This window comes from Pelophylax lessonae, assembly GCF_965119305.1.
Source record: "Pelophylax lessonae genome assembly, chromosome: 5".
In the NCBI taxonomy this organism is placed as follows: Eukaryota; Metazoa; Chordata; class Amphibia; order Anura; family Ranidae; genus Pelophylax; species Pelophylax lessonae.
Genome location: NC_138772.1, coordinates 562,806,851 through 562,828,816, shown reverse-complemented (window position 1 = coordinate 562,828,816; position 21,966 = coordinate 562,806,851). Strand labels below are relative to the sequence as shown.

At 48.5% G+C, this 21,966-nt stretch overlaps 1 protein-coding gene across 1 annotated transcript in view; it reads left to right on the top strand.

Annotated features, from left to right (window-relative positions):
- Positions 1-5,917: 5,917 nt before the first annotated feature.
- The window catches only part of LOC309555991 (tyrosinase-like), a gene marked incomplete at its 5' end in the record, with an annotated part of 36,241 nt that continues 20,192 nt past the window's right edge, over positions 5,918-21,966 (top strand). Inside the window, one exon of the mRNA XM_082258244.1 lies at positions 5,918-6,022. Coding sequence (XP_082114370.1) covers positions 5,918-6,022 — 105 coding nt within the window. The remainder of the gene's footprint in view (positions 6,023-21,966) is intronic.

The following is a 21,966-nucleotide window of genomic DNA, read 5'->3' as shown; positions in this document are numbered from 1 at the left end:
GGGGTGAGGTAGAGTCAGGGGTGAAGTAGAGTCAGGGGTGAGGTGGAGTCAGAGGTGAGGTGGAATCAGGGGTGAGGTGGAATCAGGGGTGAGGTGGAATCAGGGGTAAAGTAGAGTCAGGGGTGAGGTGGAGTCAGAGGTAAGGTGGAGTCAGGGGTGAGGTGGAGTCAGGGGTGAAGTAGAGTCAGGGGTGAGGTGGAGTCAGGGGTGAGGTGGAATCAGGGGTGAGGTGGAGTCAGAGGTAAGGTGGAGTCAGGGGTGAGGTAGAGTCAGGGGTGAAGTAGAGTCAGGGGTGAGGTGGAGTCAGAGGTGAGGTGGAATCAGGGGTGAGGTGGAATCAGGGGTGAGGTGGAATCAGGGGTAAAGTAGAGTCAGGGGTGAGGTGGAGTCAGAGGTAAGGTGGAGTCAGGGGTGAGGTGGAGTCAGGGGTGAAGTAGAGTCAGGGGTGAGGTGGAGTCAGGGGTGAGGTGGAGTCAGAGGTAAGGTGGAGTCAGGGGTGAGGTAGAGTCAGGGGTGAAGTAGAGTCAGGGGTGAGGTGGAGTCAGAGGTGAGGTGGAATCAGGGGTGAGGTGGAATCAGGGGTGAGGTGGAATCAGGGGTAAAGTAGAGTCAGGGGTGAGGTGGAGTCAGAGGTAAGGTGGAATCAGGGGTGAGGTGGAGTCAGGGGTGAGGTGGAGTCAGGGGTGAGGTGGAATCAGGGGTGAGGTGGAATCAGGGGTAAAGTAGAGTCAGGGGTGAGGTGGAGTCAGAGGTAAGGTGGAGTCAGGGGTGAGGTGGAGTCAGGGGTGAAGTAGAGTCAGGGGTGAGGTGGAGTCAGGGGTGAGGTGGAGTCAGAGGTAAGGTGGAGTCAGGGGTGAGGTAGAGTCAGGGGTGAAGTAGAGTCAGGGGTGAGGTGGAGTCAGAGGTGAGGTGGAATCAGGGGTGAGGTGGAATCAGGGGTGAGGTGGAATCAGGGGTAAAGTAGAGTCAGGGGTGAGGTGGAGTCAGAGGTAAGGTGGAATCAGGGGTGAGGTGGAGTCAGGGGTGAGGTGGAGTCAGGGGTGAGGGGGAGTCAGAGGTAAGGTGGAGTCAGGGGTGAGGTGGAGTCAGGGGTGAGGTGGAGTCAGGGGTGAGGGGGAGTCAGAGGTGAGGTGGAATCAGGGGTGAGGTGGAATCAGGGGTGAGGTGGAATCAGGGGTAAAGTAGAGTCAGGGGTGAGGTGGAGTCAGAGGTAAGGTGGAGTCAGGGGTGAGGTGGAGTCAGGGGTGAGGTGGAATCAGGGGTGAGGTGGAATCAGGGGTGAGGTGGAATCAGGGGTGAGGTGGAATCAGGGGTAAAGTAGAGTCAGGGGTGAGGTGGAGTCAGGGGTGAGGTGGAGTCAGGGGTGAGGGGGAGTCAGAGGTGAGGTGGAATCAGGGGTGAGGTGGAATCAGGGGTGAGGTGGAATCAGGGGTAAAGTAGAGTCAGGGGTGAGGTGGAGTCAGAGGTAAGGTGGAGTCAGGGGTGAGGTGGAGTCAGGGGTGAGGTGCGCCGGCTCAGTGGAGATTGGTCTAAATGTACAAAATAGTGAAAACCAGCCCTACCTACAACTGGCCTTTGCAGCAAGGTGCACATGGAAGGGTGATACACATCACAAACAAAAGATTTCCCAGCACACTTACCAGCCAGCCTGCAAAATCACCCAATTGTCCTGTCCAACAGTTTACCTTAAAAGCAGAGGGTTTTGTTTGCACACATTTGCTAATACGTGCCTAAGCCACAGTCCCCACGCCAAGGGACCTCTGTATATATTGTAGTCCTAACTAGGGATGGGCTCTGTGTTCGAGTCAGACTTCAGCAGAGCCCCCCCTGCCCCAAAGCACCCACCCTCCCATGTTGGGAGCATGTTGCCTGGTATGGTTTAGGAGGGGGGGGTCGCTCACTCGCCCCCCCCCCCTTCCTGAGCTGCCAGGCTGCATGCTCGGATAAGGGTCTGGTGGGGATTTTTGAGGGGAACCCCATGCCGTTTTTTTTTTTTAATTAATTTCTGCGTTTTTCATTTCATTTTTTTTTCATCTGTATTGCCGGGAGCCAACAATACTTTACAGCTGCGAGCAAGTTTAAATGACATTTTTTCCTTTAGAAATGTCGGTATTGCTGCAGCAGGCTCCATACATTGTACAGATGCCCCACTTTACAGGCAGAGTAAGGGGACCCCCCCTCCCCCCAGGCACGATATTTAAAGGAATTTTTCATTTTTATTCTTTCACTTTAAGCATCATTAAAATCACTGCTCCTGTAAAAACGAAGGTCATGGAGTGGCCTTCACCGGTGTGGATCCAATCACAGGAATGAAGGTCATGGAGGGGCTTTCACCGGTGTGGCTCTAGTCACAGGGATGAAGGTCATGGATTTGCCTTCACCGGCCTGGATCTAGTCACAGGGATGAAGGTCATGGAGGGGCCTTCACTGGTGTGGATCCAGTCACAGATAGGAAAGTCTTGGAGTGGCCTTTACAGGTGTGGATCCAATCACAGGGATGAAGGTCATGGAGTGGCCTTCACTGGCATGGATCCAGTCACAGATAGGAAAGTCTTGGAGTGGCCTTTACAGGTGTGGATCCAATCACAGGAATGAAGGTCATGGAGGGGCTTTCACCAGTGTGGCACCCAGTCACAGGGATGAAGGTCATGGAGGGGCTTTCACCAGCGTGGCACCCAGTCACAGGGATGAAGGTCATGGAGGGGCTTTCACCAGCGTGGCACCCAGTCACAGGGATGAAGGTCATAGAGTTGCCTTCACCAGCGTGGCACCCAGTCACAGGGATGAAGGTCATGGAGTGGCCTTCACTGGCATGGATCCAGTCACAGGGATGACAATTATAGTAAATGCTTTGTCTCAATCTCACTCTATTTATGAAGTGTGAAATCTCTCACATTCTGAGACGATTATGAAGTCATTATTGTTAGCAGACGGAGCGGAGTGTACACAATGGGATTGGGATGGTCTAATGAAATGTCAAATAAAAGTCAAGAAGAGAAGATTTTGACATTTTCAGATGCCAGCAGATGGATTTTATTTGCCTGTTATCATCACATGGAGAGAAGTCACCGCCCTCTAGAAGAGAATAAAGAAAGAGAATGGTTCTACTACTCCATAGAAAACCCAACTCCAGACATTCTTCTGCAATGTTGGCTGGAGCTGGGAGTGCTGGGAACGTCTGTCTGGAATGGAGAGTGGTCACTGGGCAGAAGATCAGAGGATTATGCCGATGAAGGTTCCGCAACTTTACTTGTTCATACGATCACCCAATGATGAAAGCTTTGCAATTTATGATAAGTTGAGAAAATATGTGAAGTATGTAATGCACCCCAATAACCCCAGGGACAGTCCCACTACGGGGTGCAATGGGAATATTCTATTTACCAAACATCAATAAAATCTGTCAGAAATTCTCTAACCTCCCCACCACATATAAAGCTAAATAAAAGAAATCTGCTTGGAATTCCACTTTAATTCTGAGACATGAAAACCAGACTGATCCTCATAGTGAGGAAATACAGCTCCATATACAGTATACTGTCAGTAGCTGCTGGAGTCGTCTTCCTCTTAACCTACTCACCCCCTTCACTCCAGCCAAATCTCTATTGGAACTGGCTGGGGTACCACTTTAAGTTTGTCTTTTTTAGGCCCAATAGCAGAGAGTTGTTGGAAGCAGAACATTGATGTTGACGCGTTTTACCTGTGGTATCATATAAGGTGTTGGGGGGGGGGGTTGTGTTGGAAGGGTGAATTTTTGGGGGAAGCAGGGGGTAAGAATTGCTCTAAGAGGGGGAATTCGCTAGGAGTGATGTTTTAGGGGGATTTGTGTTGGGGTGGGTGGTAGGTGTTGTGATAGAAGAGGTATTATAGTGGAGGGTAATTGTGTTAGGAGGGATGAAGGGGGTGTGACGGGAGTCACTTTGGTTGGGGGGCCCGTGGAACCCAGCTTACCTTACAGAGGTTGGGAAATCCCTCTCTCAGCCCCCTAGGCCCCTTTTATGTGTATGTCACCCTGTGTGTATTAGGGACACAGGGTGACCAGGGAAATGATGAACAACTACTTAATGAACACTGAGAATATGGTTTTTATTACTCAAATGGGACAGTTATATTTATCCATAATATCTCTCAAGGAATATATGAAGACTCTGGGACGCTAGGCCTAGCTGCCTATTGCCAATAAGGCTTCACACAGTCAGACTCATAGCAGATGCTAATATCATTAGCTCAACCACCTGTCTTCCACACATTGTTGAATATGCTGATTTACTCACCTGTTATCTACTGTGGGTTCTGTGTTTACACTTATGATCATGTGTATTGCACTTCAGGAGCTCAACGATGGCCATCTGCTAATTAATTGGCTCAGGTTGATTGAATCATTGTTATCTATTATTTACTGGGGGAAAAGTAGAATACTGTTTGTGTTGGTTGTCCCTTAGATAATTAGTTCAGGTTAATTATATTTCTGTACACAATTTCATCTGCATATGATAATGTAATCAGACACCCGACCTGGTGGGGTAATCTGATCAGGAGGGGGATGTCCATCCTGTATATTTTCGGTATGTTTTGTATGTTTTGTATGGGGGCAGCTGTAATATCTGACATCTATGTTCAGACTGAAGGAAGCGGTATTCTGGCGGAAGCCCAAGAACACAGTATGTTGACCGTGTCCTCGTATTTCTCCTTTGTGATGTTGGCCAAGGACACGGTCAACATCACAGAGGAGAAATACGAGGACACGACCAGCATTACAGAGGAGAAATACGAGGACACGACCAACATCACAGAGGAGAAATAAAAGGATACGGCCAACATTACAGAGGATAAATACGAGGACATGGCCAACATTACAGAGGAGAAATATGAGGACACGGCCAGCATCACAGAGGAGATATAAAAGGACATGGCCAACATCACAAAGGAGAAATACGAGGACACTGCCAACATCACAGAGGAGAAATAGTAGGACACAGCCAATATCACGGAGGAGAAATAGGAGGACCTGGCCAGCATCACAGAGGAGAAATACGAGGACACGGCCAACATCACAGAGGAGAAATAAGAGGACACGGCCAACATCACAGAGGAGAAATACGAGGACATGGCCAAAATCACAGAGGAGAAATAAGAGGACACGGCCAACATCACAGAGGAGAAATACGAGGACACGGCCAACATCACAGAGAAGAAATACGAGGACACGGCCAACATTATAGAGGAGAAATACGAGGACACGACCAACATCACAGAGGGGAAATAGGAGGATACAGCCAACATTATAGAGGAGAAATACGAGGACACGGCCAACATCACAGAGGAGAAATACGAGGACATGGCCAACATCACAGAGGAGAAATACGAGGACACGGCCAACATCACAGAGGAGAAATACGAGGACACGGCCAACATTATAGAGGAGAAATACGAGGACACGGCCAACATCACAGAGGGGAAATAGGAGGATACAGCCAACATTATAGAGGAGAAATACGAGGACACGGCCAACATCACAGAGGAGAAATACGAGGACATGGCCAACATCACAGAGGAGAAATACGAGGACACGACCAACATCACAGAGGAGAAATATGAGGACACAGCCAACATAGAGATCCTCTACCAAGAAGAGATCTTTGCTTTCTTGTTAAATCTTCATTCACACCCTTAAAGAGGGCAAAATATTACCAGGAATCCAACTTCCATGGGAAATAATCTGGTTCCATGGAAAGAAATCACAATTTCTATTATAGTAGATCAGTAATAAGATGAGAGATTATGAGAAGAGCTGAATTCACTATTCTCAGCCTTTCTCTCAGTAAAACTGTGACTGTGACTAATGGGAGGAATTATCTGAAGCAGAAATTTCACAAGACTTCAGGGAAGTTCTCTTCTGACGCCTTGAGCTCCTCCAATGACACACCTATCACCTCCCAGCCAAGCATCTTATAAACTGAAGAGCCCATCACCCAACCTACCAAAAGAACCAACTAACAGAATCGTTCCAGCAGCTGATCAGGTATGTACAGAAACGCTCCGAACAATGAATGAATGCCGAAAAACAAACTGATGCCATCTGACAGAAAGGTTTAATATTCTACAGAAAGAGAAAGAAATCTACAGAGCCAAGAGTATAAAGATAGCTTGAGAGGATACAGACTACCAAGAGAAGAGGGAGTTCAGAGAGTCTGAGAGTAGAGGGAGTGCAGAGAATGTGAGAGTAGATGGAGTGCAGAGAGTCTGAGACTAGAGAGAGTGCAGAGAGTCTGAGAGTAGAGGGAGTGCAGAGAGTAGAGGGAGTGCAGAGAGTCTGAGTGTAGAGGGAGTGCAGAGAGTCTGAGAGTAGAAGGAGTGCAGAGTCTGAGAGTAGAAGGAGTGCAGAGAGTCTGAGAGTAGAGGGAGTGCAGAGAGTCTGAGAGTAGAGGGAGTGCAGAGAGTCTGAGAGTAGAAGTAGTGCAGAGTCTGAGAGCAGAGGGAGTGCAGAGAGTCTGAGAGAAGAGGGAGTGCAGAGAGTCTGAGAGTAAAAGGAGTGCAGAGAGTCTGAGAGTAGAGGGAGTGCAGAGAGTCTGAGAGAAGAGGGAGTGCAGAGAGTCTGAGAGTAGAAGTAGTGCAGAGAGTAGAGGGAGTGCAGAGAGTCTGAGAGAAGAGGGAGTGCAGAGAGTCTGAGAGTAGAAGGAGTGCAGAGTCTGAGAGTAGAAGGAGTGCAGAGAGTCTGAGAGTAGAGGGAGTGCAGAGAGTCTGAGAGTAGAGGGAGTGCAGAGAGTCTGAGAGTAGAAGTAGTGCAGAGTCTGAGAGCAGAGGGAGTGCAGAGAGTCTGAGAGAAGAGGGAGTGCAGAGAGTCTGAGAGTAAAAGGAGTGCAGAGAGTCTGAGAGTAGAGGGAGTGCAGAGAGTCTGAGAGAAGAGGGAGTGCAGAGAGTCTGAGAGTAGAAGTAGTGCAGAGAGTAGAGGGAGTGCAGAGAGTCTGAGAGAAGAGGGAGTGCAGAGAGTCTGATAGTAGAGGGAGTGCAGAGAGTCTGAGAGAAGAGGGAGTGCAGAGAGTCTGAGAGTAGAAGGAGTGCAGAGTCTGAGAGCAGAGGGAGTGCAGAGAGTCTGAGAGTAGAAGGAGTGCAGAGAGTAGAGGGAGTGCAGAGAGTCTGAGAGAAGAGGGAGTGCAGAGAGTCTGATAGTAGAGGGAGTGCAGAGAGTCTGAGAGAAGAGGGAGTGCAGAGAGTCTGAGAGTAGAAGGAGTGCAGAGTCTGAGAGCAGAGGGAGTGCAGAGAGTCTGAGAGTAGAGGGAATCCAGAGAGTCTAAGAGTAGAGGGAGTGCAGAGATTCTGAGTGTAGAAGGAATTCAGAGAGTCTGAGAGTAGAAGGAGGGCAGAGAGTCTGAGTGTAGAAGGAATTCAGAGAGTCTGAGAGTAGAAGGAGTGCAGAGAGTCTAAAAGTAGAAGGAGTACAGAGGATCTGAGAGTAGAGGGAGTGCAGAGAGTCTGAGAGTAGAGGGAGTGCAGAGAGTCTGATAGATAGTGGAGGGAGTGCAGAGAGTCTGAGTGTATAAGGAGTGCAGAGAGTCTTAGAGTAGAGGGAGTAATGAGGGTCTTGGAGTAGATGGAGTGTAGATAGTCTGAGAGTAGAGGGAGTGCAGAGAGTCTGAGAGTAGAAGGAGTGAAGAGAGTCTGAGAGTAGAGGGAGTGCAGAGAGTCTGAGAGTAGAGAGAGCAGAGAGAGTCTGAGAGTAGAGGGAGTGCAGAGAGTCTGAGAGTAGAAGGAGTTCAGAGAGTCTGAGACTAGAGAGAGTACAGAGAGTCTGATAGTAGAGGGAGTGCAGAGAGTCTGAGACTAGAGGGAGTGCAAAGAGTCTGAGAGTAGAGAGAGTTCAGAGAGTCTGAGAGTAGAAGGAGTGCAGAGAGTCTTAGAGTAGAGGGAGTAATGAGGGTCTTGGAGTAGATGGAGTGTAGATAGTCTGAGAGTAGAGGGAGTGCAGAGAGTCTGAGAGTAGAAGGAGTGAAGAGAGTCTGAGAGTAGAGGGAGTGCAGAGAGTCTGAGACTAGAGGGAGTGCAGAGAGTCTGAGAGTAGAGAGAGTCTGAGAGTAGAGGGAGTGCAGAGAGTCTGAGAGTAGAAGGAGTTCAGAGAGTCTGAGACTAGAGAGAGTACAGAGAGTCTGAGAGTAGAGGGAGTGCAGAGAGTCTGAGAGTAGAAGGAGTTCAGAGAGTCTGAGAGAAGAGGGAGTGCAGAGAGTCTGAGAGTAGATGGAGTGCAGAGTCTGAGAGCAGAGGGAGTGCAGAGAGTCTGAGAGTAGAAGGAGTGCAGAGAGTAGAGGGAGTGCAGAGAGTCTGAGAGTAGAGGGAATCCAGAGAGTCTAACAGTAGAGGGAGTTCAGAGATTCTGAGAGTAGAAGGAGGGCAGAGAGTCTGAGTGTAGAAGGAATTCAGAGAGTCTGAGAGTAGAAGGAGTGCAGAGAGTCTAAAAGTAGAAGGAGTACAGAGGATCTGAGAGTAGAGGGAGTGCAGAGAGTCTGAGAGTAGAGGGAGCCCAGAGAGTCTGATAGATAGTGGAGGGAGTGCAGAGAGTCTGAGTGTAGAAGGAGTGCAGAGAGTCTTAGAGTAGAGGGAGTAATGAGGGTCTTGGAGTAGATGGAGTGTAGATAGTCTGAGAGTAGAGGGAGTGCAGAGAGTCTGAGACTAGAGGGAGTGCAGAGAGTCTGAGAGTAGAGAGAGCAGAGAGAGTCTGAGAGTAGAGGGAGTGCAGAGAGTCTGAGAGTAGAAGGAGTGCAGAGAGTCTAAAAGTAGAAGGAGTACAGAGGATCTGAGAGTAGAGGGAGTGCAGAGAGTCTGAGAGTAGAGGGAGTGCAGAGAGTCTGATAGATAGTGGAGGGAGTGCAGAGAGTCTGAGTGTATAAGGAGTGCAGAGAGTCTTAGAGTAGAGGGAGTAATGAGGGTCTTGGAGTAGATGGAGTGTAGATAGTCTGAGAGTAGAGGGAGTGCAGAGAGTCTGAGAGTAGAAGGAGTGAAGAGAGTCTGAGAGTAGAGGGAGTGCAGAGAGTCTGAGAGTAGAGAGAGCAGAGAGAGTCTGAGAGTAGAGGGAGTGCAGAGAGTCTGAGAGTAGAAGGAGTTCAGAGAGTCTGAGACTAGAGAGAGTACAGAGAGTCTGATAGTAGAGGGAGTGCAGAGAGTCTGAGACTAGAGGGAGTGCAAAGAGTCTGAGAGTAGAGAGAGTTCAGAGAGTCTGAGAGTAGAAGGAGTGCAGAGAGTCTTAGAGTAGAGGGAGTAATGAGGGTCTTGGAGTAGATGGAGTGTAGATAGTCTGAGAGTAGAGGGAGTGCAGAGAGTCTGAGAGTAGAAGGAGTGAAGAGAGTCTGAGAGTAGAGGGAGTGCAGAGAGTCTGAGACTAGAGGGAGTGCAGAGAGTCTGAGAGTAGAGAGAGTCTGAGAGTAGAGGGAGTGCAGAGAGTCTGAGAGTAGAAGGAGTTCAGAGAGTCTGAGACTAGAGAGAGTACAGAGAGTCTGAGAGTAGAGGGAGTGCAGAGAGTCTGAGAGTAGAAGGAGTTCAGAGAGTCTGAGAGAAGAGGGAGTGCAGAGAGTCTGAGAGTAGATGGAGTGCAGAGTCTGAGAGCAGAGGGAGTGCAGAGAGTCTGAGAGTAGAAGGAGTGCAGAGAGTAGAGGGAGTGCAGAGAGTCTGAGAGTAGAGGGAATCCAGAGAGTCTAACAGTAGAGGGAGTTCAGAGATTCTGAGAGTAGAAGGAGGGCAGAGAGTCTGAGTGTAGAAGGAATTCAGAGAGTCTGAGAGTAGAAGGAGTGCAGAGAGTCTAAAAGTAGAAGGAGTACAGAGGATCTGAGAGTAGAGGGAGTGCAGAGAGTCTGAGAGTAGAGGGAGCCCAGAGAGTCTGATAGATAGTGGAGGGAGTGCAGAGAGTCTGAGTGTAGAAGGAGTGCAGAGAGTCTTAGAGTAGAGGGAGTAATGAGGGTCTTGGAGTAGATGGAGTGTAGATAGTCTGAGAGTAGAGGGAGTGCAGAGAGTCTGAGACTAGAGGGAGTGCAGAGAGTCTGAGAGTAGAGAGAGCAGAGAGAGTCTGAGAGTAGAGGGAGTGCAGAGAGTCTGAGAGTAGAAGGAGTTCAGAGAGTCTGAGACTAGAGAGAGTACAGAGAGTCTGATAGTAGAGGGAGTGCAAAGAGTCTGAGAGTAGAGAGAGTGCAGAGAGTCTGAGAGTAGAAGGAGTGCAGAGTCTGAGAGTAGAAGGAGTGCAGAGAGTCTGAGAGAAGAGGGAGTGCAGAGAGTCTGAGAGTAGAAGGAGTGCAGAGTCTGAGAGCAGAGGGAGTGCAGAGAGTCTGAGAGTAGAAGGAGTGCAGAGTCTGAGAGCAGAGGGAGTGCAGAGAGTCTGAGAGTAGAAGGAGTGCAGAGTCTGAGAGCAGAGGGAGTGCAGAGAATCTGAGAGTAGAGGGAGTGCAGAGAGTAGAGGGAGTGCAGAGAGTCTGAGAGCAGAGGGAGTGCAGAGAGTCTGAGAGTAGAAGGAGTGCAGAGAGTCTGAGAGCAGAGGGAGTGCAGAGAATCTGAGAGTAGAAGGAGTGCAGAGAGTCTGATAGTAGAGGGATTACAGAGAGTCTGAGAGTAGAAGGAGTGCAGAGTCTGAGAGCAGAGGGAGTGCAGAGAGTCTGAGAGTAGAAGTAGTGCAGAGAGTCTGAGAGTAGAGAGAGTGCAGAGAGTCTGAGAGTAGAGGGAGCGCAGAGAGTCTGAGAGTAGAGGGAGTGCAGAGAGTCTGAGAGTAGAGGAAGTGATGAGAGTAGAGGGAGTGCAGAGAGTCTGAGAGTAGAGGGAGTGCAGAGAGTCTGAGAGTAGAAGGAGTGCAGAGAGTCTGAGAGTAGAGGGAGTGCAGAGAGTCTAATACTATAGTAGAGGTAGTGCAGAGATTCTGATAGTAGAAGGAGGGCAGAGAGTCTGAGAGTAGAGGAAGTGCAGAGAGTCTAAAAGTAGAAGGAGTGCAGAGAGTCTAAGTGTAGAAGGAATTCAGAGAGTCTGAGAGTAGAAGGAGTGCAGAGAGTCTAAAAGTAGAAGGAGTACAGAGAGTCTGAGAGTAGAGGGAGTGCAGAGAGTCTGAGAGTAGAGGGAGTGCAGAGAGTAGAGGGAGTGCAGAGAGTCTGAGAGTAGAGGGAGTGCAGAGAGTCTCAGAGTAGAAGGAGTGCAGAGAGTCTGAGAGTAGAAGGAGTGCAGAGAGTCTGATAGTAGAGGGAGTGCAGAGAGTCTGAGTGTAGAAGGAGTGCAGAGAGTCTGAGAGAAGAGGGAGTGCAGAGAGTCTGAGAGTAGAAGGAGTGAAGAGTCTGAGAGTAGAAGTAGTGCAGAGAGTCTGAGAGTAGAAGGAGTGCAGAGAGTCTGAGTGTAGAAGGAATTCAGAGAGTCTGAGAGTAGAAGGAGTGCAGAGAGTCTAAAAGTAGAAGGAGTACAGAGAGTCTGAGAGTATAGGGAGTGCAGAGAGTCTGAGAGTAGAGGGAGTGCAGAGAGTAGAGGGAGTGCAGAGAGTCTGAGAGTAGAGGGAATGCAGAGAGTCTAAGAGTAGAGGGAGTGTAGAGATTCTGAGAGTAGAAGGAGTGCAGAGATTCTGAGAGTAGAAGGAGGGCAGAGAGTCTGAGAGTAGAAGGAGTGCAGAGAGTCTAAAAGTAGAAGGAGTACAGAGGATCTGAGAGTAGAGGGAGTGCAGAGAGTCTGAGAGTAGAAGGAGTGCAGAGAGTCTGAGAGTAGAGGGAGTGCAGAGAGTCTGAGAGTAGAGGGAGTGCAGAGAGTCTGAGAGTAGAGGGAGTGCAGAGAGTCTAAAAGTAGAAGGAGTACAGAGGATCTGAGAGTAGAGGGAGTGCAGAGAGTCTGAGAGTAGAGGGAGCCCAGAGAGTCTGATAGATAGTAGAGGGAGTGCAGAGAGTCTGAGTGTAGAGGGAGTGCAGAGAGTCTGAGAGTAGAGGGAGTGCAGAGAGTCTGAGAGTAGAGGGAGTGCAGAGAGTCTTAGAGTAGAGGGAATGCAGAGAGTCTTAGAGTAGAGGGAATACAGAGAGTCTGTGTGTAGAAAGAGTGCAGAGAGTCTGAGAGTAGAGGGAGTGCAGAGAGTCTTAGAGTAGAGGGAAAACAGAGAGTCTGTGTGTAGAAAGAGTGCAGAGAGTCTGAGAGTAGAGGGAGTGCAGAGAGTCTGAGAGTGGAGGGAGCGCAGAGAGTCTGAGAGTAGAAGGAGGGCAGAGAGTCTGAGAGGAGAAGGAGTGAAGAGTCTGAGAGTAGAAGGAGGGAAGAGTCTGAGAGTAGAGGGAGTGCAGAGAGTCTGAGAGTAGAGGGAGTGCAGTAAGCCTAAAAGTAGAAGGAGTGCAGAGAGTCTGAGAGTAGAAGGAGTGCAGAGAGTCTGAGATTAGAGGGAGTGCAGAGAGTCTGAGAGTAGAGGGAATGCAGAGAGTCTGAGAGTAGAAGGAGTGCAGAGAGTCTGAGATTAGAGGGAGTGCAGAGAGTCTGATAGTAGAGGGAGTGCAGAGAGTCTGAGAGTAGAGGGAGTGCAGAGAGTAAAGGGAGTGCAGAGAGTCTGAGAGTAGAGGGAGTGCAGAGAGTCTGAGAGTAGAGGGAGCGCAGATAGTCTGAGAGTAGAGGGAGTGCAGAGAGTCTGAGAGTAGAAGGAGTGCAGAGAGTCTGAAAGTAGAGGGAGTGCAGAGAGTCTGAGAGTAGAAGGAGTGCAGAGAGTCTGAGAGTAGAGGGAGTGCAAAGAGTCTGAGAGTAGAGGGAGCGCAGAGAGTCTGAGAGTAGAGGGAGTGCAGAAAGTCTGAAAGTAGAGGGAGCGCAGAGAGTCTGAGAGTAGAGGGAGGGCAGAGAGTCTGAGAGTAGAGGGAGTGCAGAAAGTCTGAGAGTAGAGGGAGCACAGAGAGTCTGAGAGTAGAGGGAGGGCAAAGAGTCTGAGAGTAGAAGGAGTGCAGAAAGTCTGAGAGTAGAGGGAGCGCAGAGAGTCTGAGAGTAGAGGGAGTGCAAAGAGTCTGAGAGTAGAGGGAGTGCAGAGAGTCTGAGAGTAGAGGGAGTGCAGAGAGTCTGAGAGTAGAGGGAGGGCAAAGAGTCTGAGAGTAGAAGGAGCGCAGAGAGTCTGAGAGTAGAGGGAGTGCAGAAAGTCTGAGAGTAGAGGGAGCGCAGAGAGTCTGAGAGTAGAGGGAGTGCAGAGAGTCTGAGATTAGAGGGAGTGCAGAGAGTCTGAGAGTAGAGGGAGTGCAGAGATTCTGAGAGTACAGGGAGTGCAGAGAGTCTGAGAGTAGAGGGAGTGCAGAGAGTAGAGGGAGTGCAGAGAGTCTGAGAGTAGAGGGAGTGCAGAGAGTCTGAGAGTAGAGGGAGCGCAGATAGTCTGAGAGTAGAGGGAGTGCAGAGAGTATGAGAGTAGAAGGAGTGCAGAGAGTCTGAAAGTAGAGGGAGTGCAGAGAGTCTGAGAGTAGAAGGAGTGCAGAGAGTCTGAGAGTAGAGGGAGTGCAAAGAGTCTGAGAGTAGAGGGAGCGCAGAGAGTCTGAGAGTAGAGGGAGTGCAGAAAGTCTGAGAGTAGAGGGAGCGCAGAGAGTCTGAGAGTAGAGGGAGGGCAAAGAGTCTGAGAGTAGAAGGAGTGCAGAAAGTCTGAGAATAGAGGGAGCGCAGAGAGTCTGAGAGTAGAGGGAGGGCAAAGAGTCTGAGAGTAGAGGGAGCGCAGAGAGTCTGAGAGTAGAGGGAGTGCAGAGTCTGAGAGTAGAGGGAGTGCAGAGAGTCTGATAGTAGAGGGAGTGCAGAGAGTCTGATAGTAGAGGGAGTGCAGAGAGTCTGAGAGCAGAGGGAGTGCAGAGAGTCTGAGAGTAGAGGAAGTGCAGAGAGTCTGAGAGTAGAGGGAGCGCAGAGAGTCTGAGAGTAGAGGGAGTGCAGAGAGTCTGAGAGTAGAGGGAGTGATGAGAGTAGAGGGAGTGCAGAGAGTCTTACAGTAGAGGAAGTGCAGAGAGTCTGAGAGTAGAGGGAGCGCAGAGAGTCTGAGAGTAGAGGGAGTGCAGAGAGTCTGAGAGTAGAGGGAGTGATGAGAGTAGAGGGAGTGCAGAGAGTCTGAGAGCTGAGGGGGAACAGAGAATCTGGGAGTAGAGGGAGCACAGAGCGTCTGATAGTAGTGGGAGTGCAGAGAATAGAGGGAGTGCAGAGAGTCTGATAGTAGAGGGAGTGTAGAGGGTCTGAGAGCTGAGGGGGAACAGAGAATCTGGGAGTAGAGGGAGCACAGAGAGTAGAGGGAGTGCAGAGAGTCTGAGAGTAGAGGGAGCACAGAGAGTCTGAGAGTAGAGGGAGTGCAGAGAGTCTGAGAGTAGAGGGAGTGCAGAGAGTAGAGAGAGTGCAGAGAGTCTGAGAGTAGAGGGAGTGCAGAGAGTCTGAGAGTAGAGGGAATGCAGAGAGTCTGAGAGTAGAGGGAGCGCAGAGAGTCTGAGAGTAGAGGGAGTGCAGAGAGTCTGAGAGTAGAGGGAGTGATGAGAGTAGAGGGAGTGCAGAGAGTCTGAGAGCTGAGGGGGAACAGAGAATCTGGGAGTAGAGGGAGCACAGAGCGTCTGATAGTAGTGGGAGTGCAGAGAATAGAGGGAGTGCAGAGAGTCTGATAGTAGAGGGAGTGTAGAGGGTCTGAGAGCTGAGGGGGAACAGAAAATCTGGGAGTAGAGGGAGCACAGAGAGTAGAGGGAGTGCAGAAAGTCTGAGAGTAGAGGGAGCACAGAGAGTCTGAGAGTAGAGGGAGTGCAGAGAGTCTGAGAGTAGAGAGAGTGCAGAGAGTCTGAGAGTAGAGGGAGTGCAGAGAGTCTGAGAATAGAGGGAGTGCAGAGAGTCTGAGAGTAGAGGGAATGCAGAGAGTCTGAGAGTAGAGGGAGTGCAGAGAGTAGAGGGAGTGCAGAGAGTCTGAGAGTAGAGGGATTGCAGAGAGTCTGAGATTAGAGGGAGTGCAGAGAGTAGAGGGAGTGCAGAGAGTAGAGGGAGTGCAGAGAGTCTGAGAGTAGAGGGAGGGCAGAGATTTTGAGAGTAGAGGGGGTGCAGAGAGTCTGAGAGTAGAGGGAGTGCAGAGAGTAGAGAGAGTGCAGAGAGTCTGAGAGTAGAGGGAGTGCAGAGAGTCTGAGAGTAGAGGGAGTGCAGAGAGTCTGAGAGTAGAGGGAGTGCAGAGAGTCTGAGAGTAGAGGGAATGCAGAGAGTCTGAGAGTAGAGGGAGTGCAGAGAGTCTGAGAGTAGAGGGAGGGCAAAGAGTCTGAGAGTAGAAGGAGTGCAGAAAGTCTGAGAGTAGAGGGAGCGCAGAGAGTCTGAGAGTAGAGGGAGGGCAAAGAGTCTGAGAGTAGAGGGAGCGCAGAGAGTCTGAGAGTAGAGGGAGTGCAGAGAGTCTGATAGTAGAGGGAGTGCAGAGAGTCTGATAGTAGAGGGAGTGCAGAGAGTCTGAGAGTAGAGGGAGTGCAGAAAGTCTGAGAGTAGAGGGAGCGCAGAGAGTCTGAGAGTAGAGGGAGTGCAAAGAGTCTGAGAGTAGAGGGAGCGCAGAGAGTCTGAGAGTAGAGGGAGTGCAGAGAGTCTGATAGTAGAGGGAGTGCAGAGAGTCTGAGAGCAGAGGGAGTGCAGAGAGTCTGAGAGTAAGAGGGAGCGCAGAGAGTCTGAGAGTAGAGGGAGCGCAGAGAGTCTGAGAGTAGAGGGAGTGCAGAGAGTCTGATAGTAGAGGGAGTGCAGAGAGTCTGAGAGCAGAGGGAGTGCAGAGAGTCTGAGAGTAGAGGAAGTGCAGAGAGTCTGAGAGTAGAGGGAGCGCAGAGAGTCTGAGAGTAGAGGGAGTGCAGAGAGTCTGAGAGTAGAGGGAGTGATGAGAGTAGAGGGAGTGCAGAGAGTCTTACAGTAGAGGAAGTGCAGAGAGTCTGAGAGTAGAGGGAGCGCAGAGAGTCTGAGAGTAGAGGGAGTGCAGAGAGTCTGAGAGTAGAGGGAGTGATGAGAGTAGAGGGAGTGCAGAGAGTCTGAGAGCTGAGGGGGAACAGAGAATCTGGGAGTAGAGGGAGCACAGAGCGTCTGATAGTAGTGGGAGTGCAGAGAATAGAGGGAGTGCAGAGAGTCTGATAGTAGAGGGAGTGTAGAGGGTCTGAGAGCTGAGGGGGAACAGAGAATCTGGGAGTAGAGGGAGCACAGAGAGTAGAGGGAGTGCAGAGAGTCTGAGAGTAGAGGGAGCACAGAGAGTCTGAGAGTAGAGGGAGTGCAGAGAGTCTGAGAGTAGAGGGAGTGCAGAGAGTAGAGAGAGTGCAGAGAGTCTGAGAGTAGAGGGAGTGCAGAGAGTCTGAGAGTAGAGGGAATGCAGAGAGTCTGAGAGTAGAGGGAGCGCAGAGAGTCTGAGAGTAGAGGGAGTGCAGAGAGTCTGAGAGTAGAGGGAGTGATGAGAGTAGAGGGAGTGCAGAGAGTCTGAGAGCTGAGGGGGAACAGAGAATCTGGGAGTAGAGGGAGCACAGAGCGTCTGATAGTAGTGGGAGTGCAGAGAATAGAGGGAGTGCAGAGAGTCTGATAGTAGAGGGAGTGTAGAGGGTCTGAGAGCTGAGGGGGAACAGAAAATCTGGGAGTAGAGGGAGCACAGAGAGTAGAGGGAGTGCAGAAAGTCTGAGAGTAGAGGGAGCACAGAGAGTCTGAGAGTAGAGGGAGTGCAGAGAGTCTGAGAGTAGAGAGAGTGCAGAGAGTCTGAGAGTAGAGGGAGTGCAGAGAGTCTGAGAATAGAGGGAGTGCAGAGAGTCTGAGAGTAGAGGGAATGCAGAGAGTCTGAGAGTAGAGGGAGTGCAGAGAGTAGAGGGAGTGCAGAGAGTCTGAGAGTAGAGGGATTGCAGAGAGTCTGAGATTAGAGGGAGTGCAGAGAGTAGAGGGAGTGCAGAGAGTAGAGGGAGTGCAGAGAGTCTGAGAGTAGAGGGAGGGCAGAGATTTTGAGAGTAGAGGGGGTGCAGAGAGTCTGAGAGTAGAGGGAGTGCAGAGAGTAGAGAGAGTGCAGAGAGTCTGAGAGTAGAGGGAGTGCAGAGAGTCTGAGAGTAGAGGGAGTGCAGAGAGTCTGAGAGTAGAGGGAGTGCAGAGAGTCTGAGAGTAGAGGGAATGCAGAGAGTCTGAGAGTAGAGGGAGTGCAGAGAGTAGAGGGAGTGCAGAGAGTCTGAGATTAGAGGGAGGGCAGAGAGTAGAGGGAGTGCAGAGAGTCTGAGAGTAGAGGGAGGGCAGAGAGTAGAGGGAGTGCAGAGATTCTGAGAGTAGAGGGAGGGCAGAGATTTTGAGAGTAGAGAGAGTGCAGAGAGTCTGAGACTAGAGGGAGAACCCTTCCTTAGCTCTGTAATGTTTGGATTTCTCTTAAAGGGGAAGCCTCCATAACTGCTGGATTGTGTGATGGGTGATTCTCCTGTCAGACCTCCTTTCTTGTTACATAGACTTCCTAGAGATTTCCCATCCTCCTGCCTGTTCCCATGTTCGGGGGTTAAGCCTTTTCTGGAAATGTTCCCATTCAGAACTGGGGGATCCCTGAATAAATTGCCCTTTCAGGGTCCCCTCGTGACTAAAATGGTGCCATTTATGTCACATCTGTTTCCAAAATTGGCCCCACAGTCTTGTGTAAACTCTGTTTCAGAACTCCTAATTCCTGCAGTGACTGGAGACGAGACTTTGTTTACACGGCCAGAAAGGGAAAGGGATTTTGTGTGGACAACGTACCTACAGAGAGTGGAGACCAGTGGCTGGAAACTTTGGGCTAGGTTCAGTTCTTAGTGAAAGCCAAACCATGTAGTCCAGATCACCAGGCACAGTATCAGCATCAAAGTCATGAGTCAAGGTCAGTTCAGGAGGCAGAGAATTAGCAGCAAGGTTACAAGCCAGAGTGGGTTCAGGCAGCGGAGAGTCAGCATCAAGGTCACAAGCCGAGGTCAGTTCAGACGACAGAGAGTTGGCATCAAGGTCACAGCTGGAGTGGGTTCAGGTGGCAGAGTCGGTGTTGAAGTCACAAGCCAGTGTGGGTTCAAGTGGCAAAGAGTTGGCATCTAGGTCACAAACTGGAGTCATTACAGGCAGCAGAGAGTCAGCATTGAGGTCACTAACTGAGGTTGGTTCAGACGGTAGAGAGTCGGCATCAAGGTCACAAGTCGGGGTGGGTTCAGGGGGCAGAGAATCAGCATCAAGGTCCTAAGCGAGAGTGTTTTCAGGTAGCAGACAGTCAGCATCGAGGTCACAAGCTGGGGTCATTTCAGGCAGCAAGGAGTCCGCATTGAGGTCACAAGCTGAGGTTGGTTCAGACAGCAGAGATTGGGCGTCAGGGTCACAAGACAGGGTCACTTCAGGCAGCAAAGAATTATCATTGGGGTCATAAGCTGGGGTCAGATATAATTAGAGGTATCACAAGACAGCGGGCAGGATTATGTGTGACACAGAGAAAGGAAGATTTATCCAGCTGGTCTATCACTCTGAATGGCCATGTGATCAGGTTCAGGTGAGACTCATTACAACTGCAATTCAGTTCTGTAAAACTTTGACAATTCCAATCCTTAATTCAGAGGTTGCAGTGACAGAACACAGAAGTCATGCTCCAGCATGTGGGAGACCTGGAAGACTCCGCTCCTGACAGTTAGTAACCATAGAATGACTCCATTACTTCCCAATAACCCAATGGAGCTTTACTATCACTCCTCAGGAACAGAAGAGGCACCACCTGCCTACACGTGACTTATGTAAAGTAGGGCTGCGGAATATAATCGCCGAATCGATGCATCGCGATGCGACCCTTCGCGATTCTGCATCGATTCGGGGTGACTGCAAAATCGATTGCTAGTGACGTCATTTCTGGGGGTGGGGCTGGATGAGAGTGGCGGCCTTGTGAGAGTGGCGGCGGCGGCGGCCTGGCTTGTGGAATACGGAGCTCCTCGCGGAAGAGGAGGAGGAGAGCAGAGCTATCAGTGCTCTGGCCCCGGGAGGGTTCGGGGCGGCCGCGGCCTTCCCAGCCAGAGATGGGACAGTGGAGGAAGAGGAGGCCTCGTCCGAGCCGGAGGAGAAGCGGCAGAGCCAGGTGAGGGGGCGGACAGGGGGAGCCGGACTATCCGGCATGGTCACAGCACAGAGCACAGCACAGAGCACAATGTCACTGTGTTTAGTATACAATATCCTCAATATACTGTGACACATCAACCCAGGTTACACATTTTTCTTGTTGTTTTAATGAAAAGTTCATCCTGGCATTGAAAATGCTTTGGAAAGCAAGACTGGCAAAGAAAAAAAGACTGATTTTTTCAGTGAAACCATTTAATTTGTTAGTTTATTGAGACAAATATTATATTCAAGGAAATCTTACATGAGAGAATTATGGAGGCTGCCATGTCTGTTTTCTTCTGGAAATGTTAGTTCCCTCATTGTCATGCTGATCCTTTAGCTTCTATGGTTTCTATGTCACTGACTCAAAACAGAGTAGATAAGGAAGTATAATTAAATCCATAAACAGCCAAGTAATTAGCAGAATCAGGAGGAAGTCAGCAATGGCAGCTCCAATATTTCTTCTTCCATTGTACTCAATGGGCAGTGCCTAGGGCAGAAAAGTTAAATGGGGCAGCACCAAGCCCCCAAATTCAAATTTTTTTAAACTTTGCTTCCCACTTCTGCGCACCTTTGGACAAATGTGGATAAATTCAGAAAGAGAGCTGTAAGAGGGCAGGGTTGTAAGGTGATATTAAAAGTAGTCAGAAGTCCTTCCTTCAAGACAGTAAATCTGAAACCACCTTTCTAAAACATTTCCCATTTTTGTACATGTACAATTGAAAAGTAGGGAACAAGCACAATATATTCCTCTGTATTTACCCTTCACTGTATACATACATTTATCAAGAAAATATTGTGTCACTGAGTCTAGAGTTAGAACACATAAAAGTGCCAGGTATGACAGTTTTCAGAGTTTTATGGATCCATAATCCCTATTTGAAGGAGCCTCATCAGTCTATCCCTGAGGAGACCCCCATCCAATGCCATGTATATAATATATATCACATCCCTGATATCCCTGAGGAGACCTCCATACACCAGTGGTGTATGGAGGTCTCCTCAGGGATATCCAGGATGTGATATATGTATGGGGGTCTCCTCAGGGATGTGATATATATACATGGTGGTGTATGGGGGTCTCCTCAGGGATGTGATATATACCCATGGGCTGGGCATGGGCATTGGGCAGTAATCGTGATGCATCGCGGAATCGAATCATATCGAATCGTGACCCTAATAATCGTAATCAAATTGAATCGTGAGGTAGGTGAAGATGCACAGCCCTAATGTAAAGTCCATCTGACAATGCTGCTGTTGAAGGGTGGCTGCACTGTGCCTCCAGAGATACAGTGCAGGAGTGAGTGGAGACACCCTAAGACAGAAAGTGTATTACTGGCCGGGTCACAAGGTATAAATAGAAAAAGCAGCCACCACATCTAAGGACCGTGAAGCCGCAATATATGAACTCTTTGTTCTTCAGTTTTGATGTTGTCAGGTGTATTGGGGGTGATTAAATAATAATAGAAAAAAAATGGATTTAAAAAGCCATGTACATTCCATCTTATGCATATAGATTGTGAACAGCATAGCTTCCATCTTGTTTGAGGGTGAATGAGAGTTCATATATGTTCTGTTGCAAAATGTCTCTTACAAGAGGGAGTAGAATTTCAACAGAGATCTTTGTATTTCTTTTAAAATCATAAATAAGAGGCCTTTAGACATTTCATCAGATAAGACATAATGGTAGTATCAGCCTGTCTGTAAGTATTGCAACAATAGACAATGGCTCAGTGTTCTTCATTAGACATTTAAAATATAAATGTTAAAGATACCTTATATTATGTGTAAACTGTATATCAACAATTGAGTCTTATTCTATTGTTGATGTGGTGGAATGTATATATGATGTTGTATATATATATATATATATATGTGATTGTGTATGTATGTGTGTATATATATGTATATATAAATGTTAGAATACATTTCTTTTAAGTGTAAGAACGTGTGTATCTTGTCACTAATTACCTCATTTCAGAGAAGTTTGTGTTTAAGGTATCATAAATACTACAAGCCAGACACTATAGATCTTCCAATCCTAGCCTAAATGTCTGACAGCCTATGGCATGGTCAAATAATTAATGGATCTTCACTAGCCAGACAGGTCAAAGGTTATATTTAAATAGTAGGCCATTGTATGTTATGACGTATTTTAAACACAAAATCTAATGAACAGTACAATACTGCCTCCTTTTGACACAATAATAAAAGCAGTCTTGGGATAATGAGATATTTCCAATATAAAAATATATATTGTAATATTAATAATTATCTTTGTAAATGGTTTATCAGATCCAATAATTGCCAAGATGAATGGTGGAGATTAGATGGACATTTATGTATGTACTGAGAATATGGACAAGTTTTTATATTGCTTTTATAGTTAATCTTGAACATAGAGAAATCATCCTTTAATTTTATTATACAAAACATTGGGTTCATTATTAAAGAGGCGTGACTATGACCTCACCAGTTAATGTATAGAATATCCCAACCAATGGGGATAATGTTCCTTCCTCTGGGTTTAACTTATGGTAATTTTAATAGTCCTTTGTTCATATCATATAAAAAGAAGAACCCAGATATGAGAGAGGACACATTACATTGCCCAACATACATTACACATACATCACACACACTACTACATCCATTTATAGACTCATCCAGACATACTCCATCTTGCTCCATCATTTATCTGAAACTTTGAGGGACGCCAAACGAAACTCCTCCCTCACTTACCACCATCTTGGGAAGGCGTCCATATTAGGACTCTGGTAACGACCATTTGAAGCTAGCAGCCATCTTAAGTGTGGTAAATATAATCTTGCTGTTTATTTGATATTATTCAATATTGTTTATTTCCTTCCTTATATGTTTTATATTGCATATTTAAGGGTAATAATATTACAATCCCAGCCATATAAATCATAGTAGATTTTTCTCTAAAAAAAT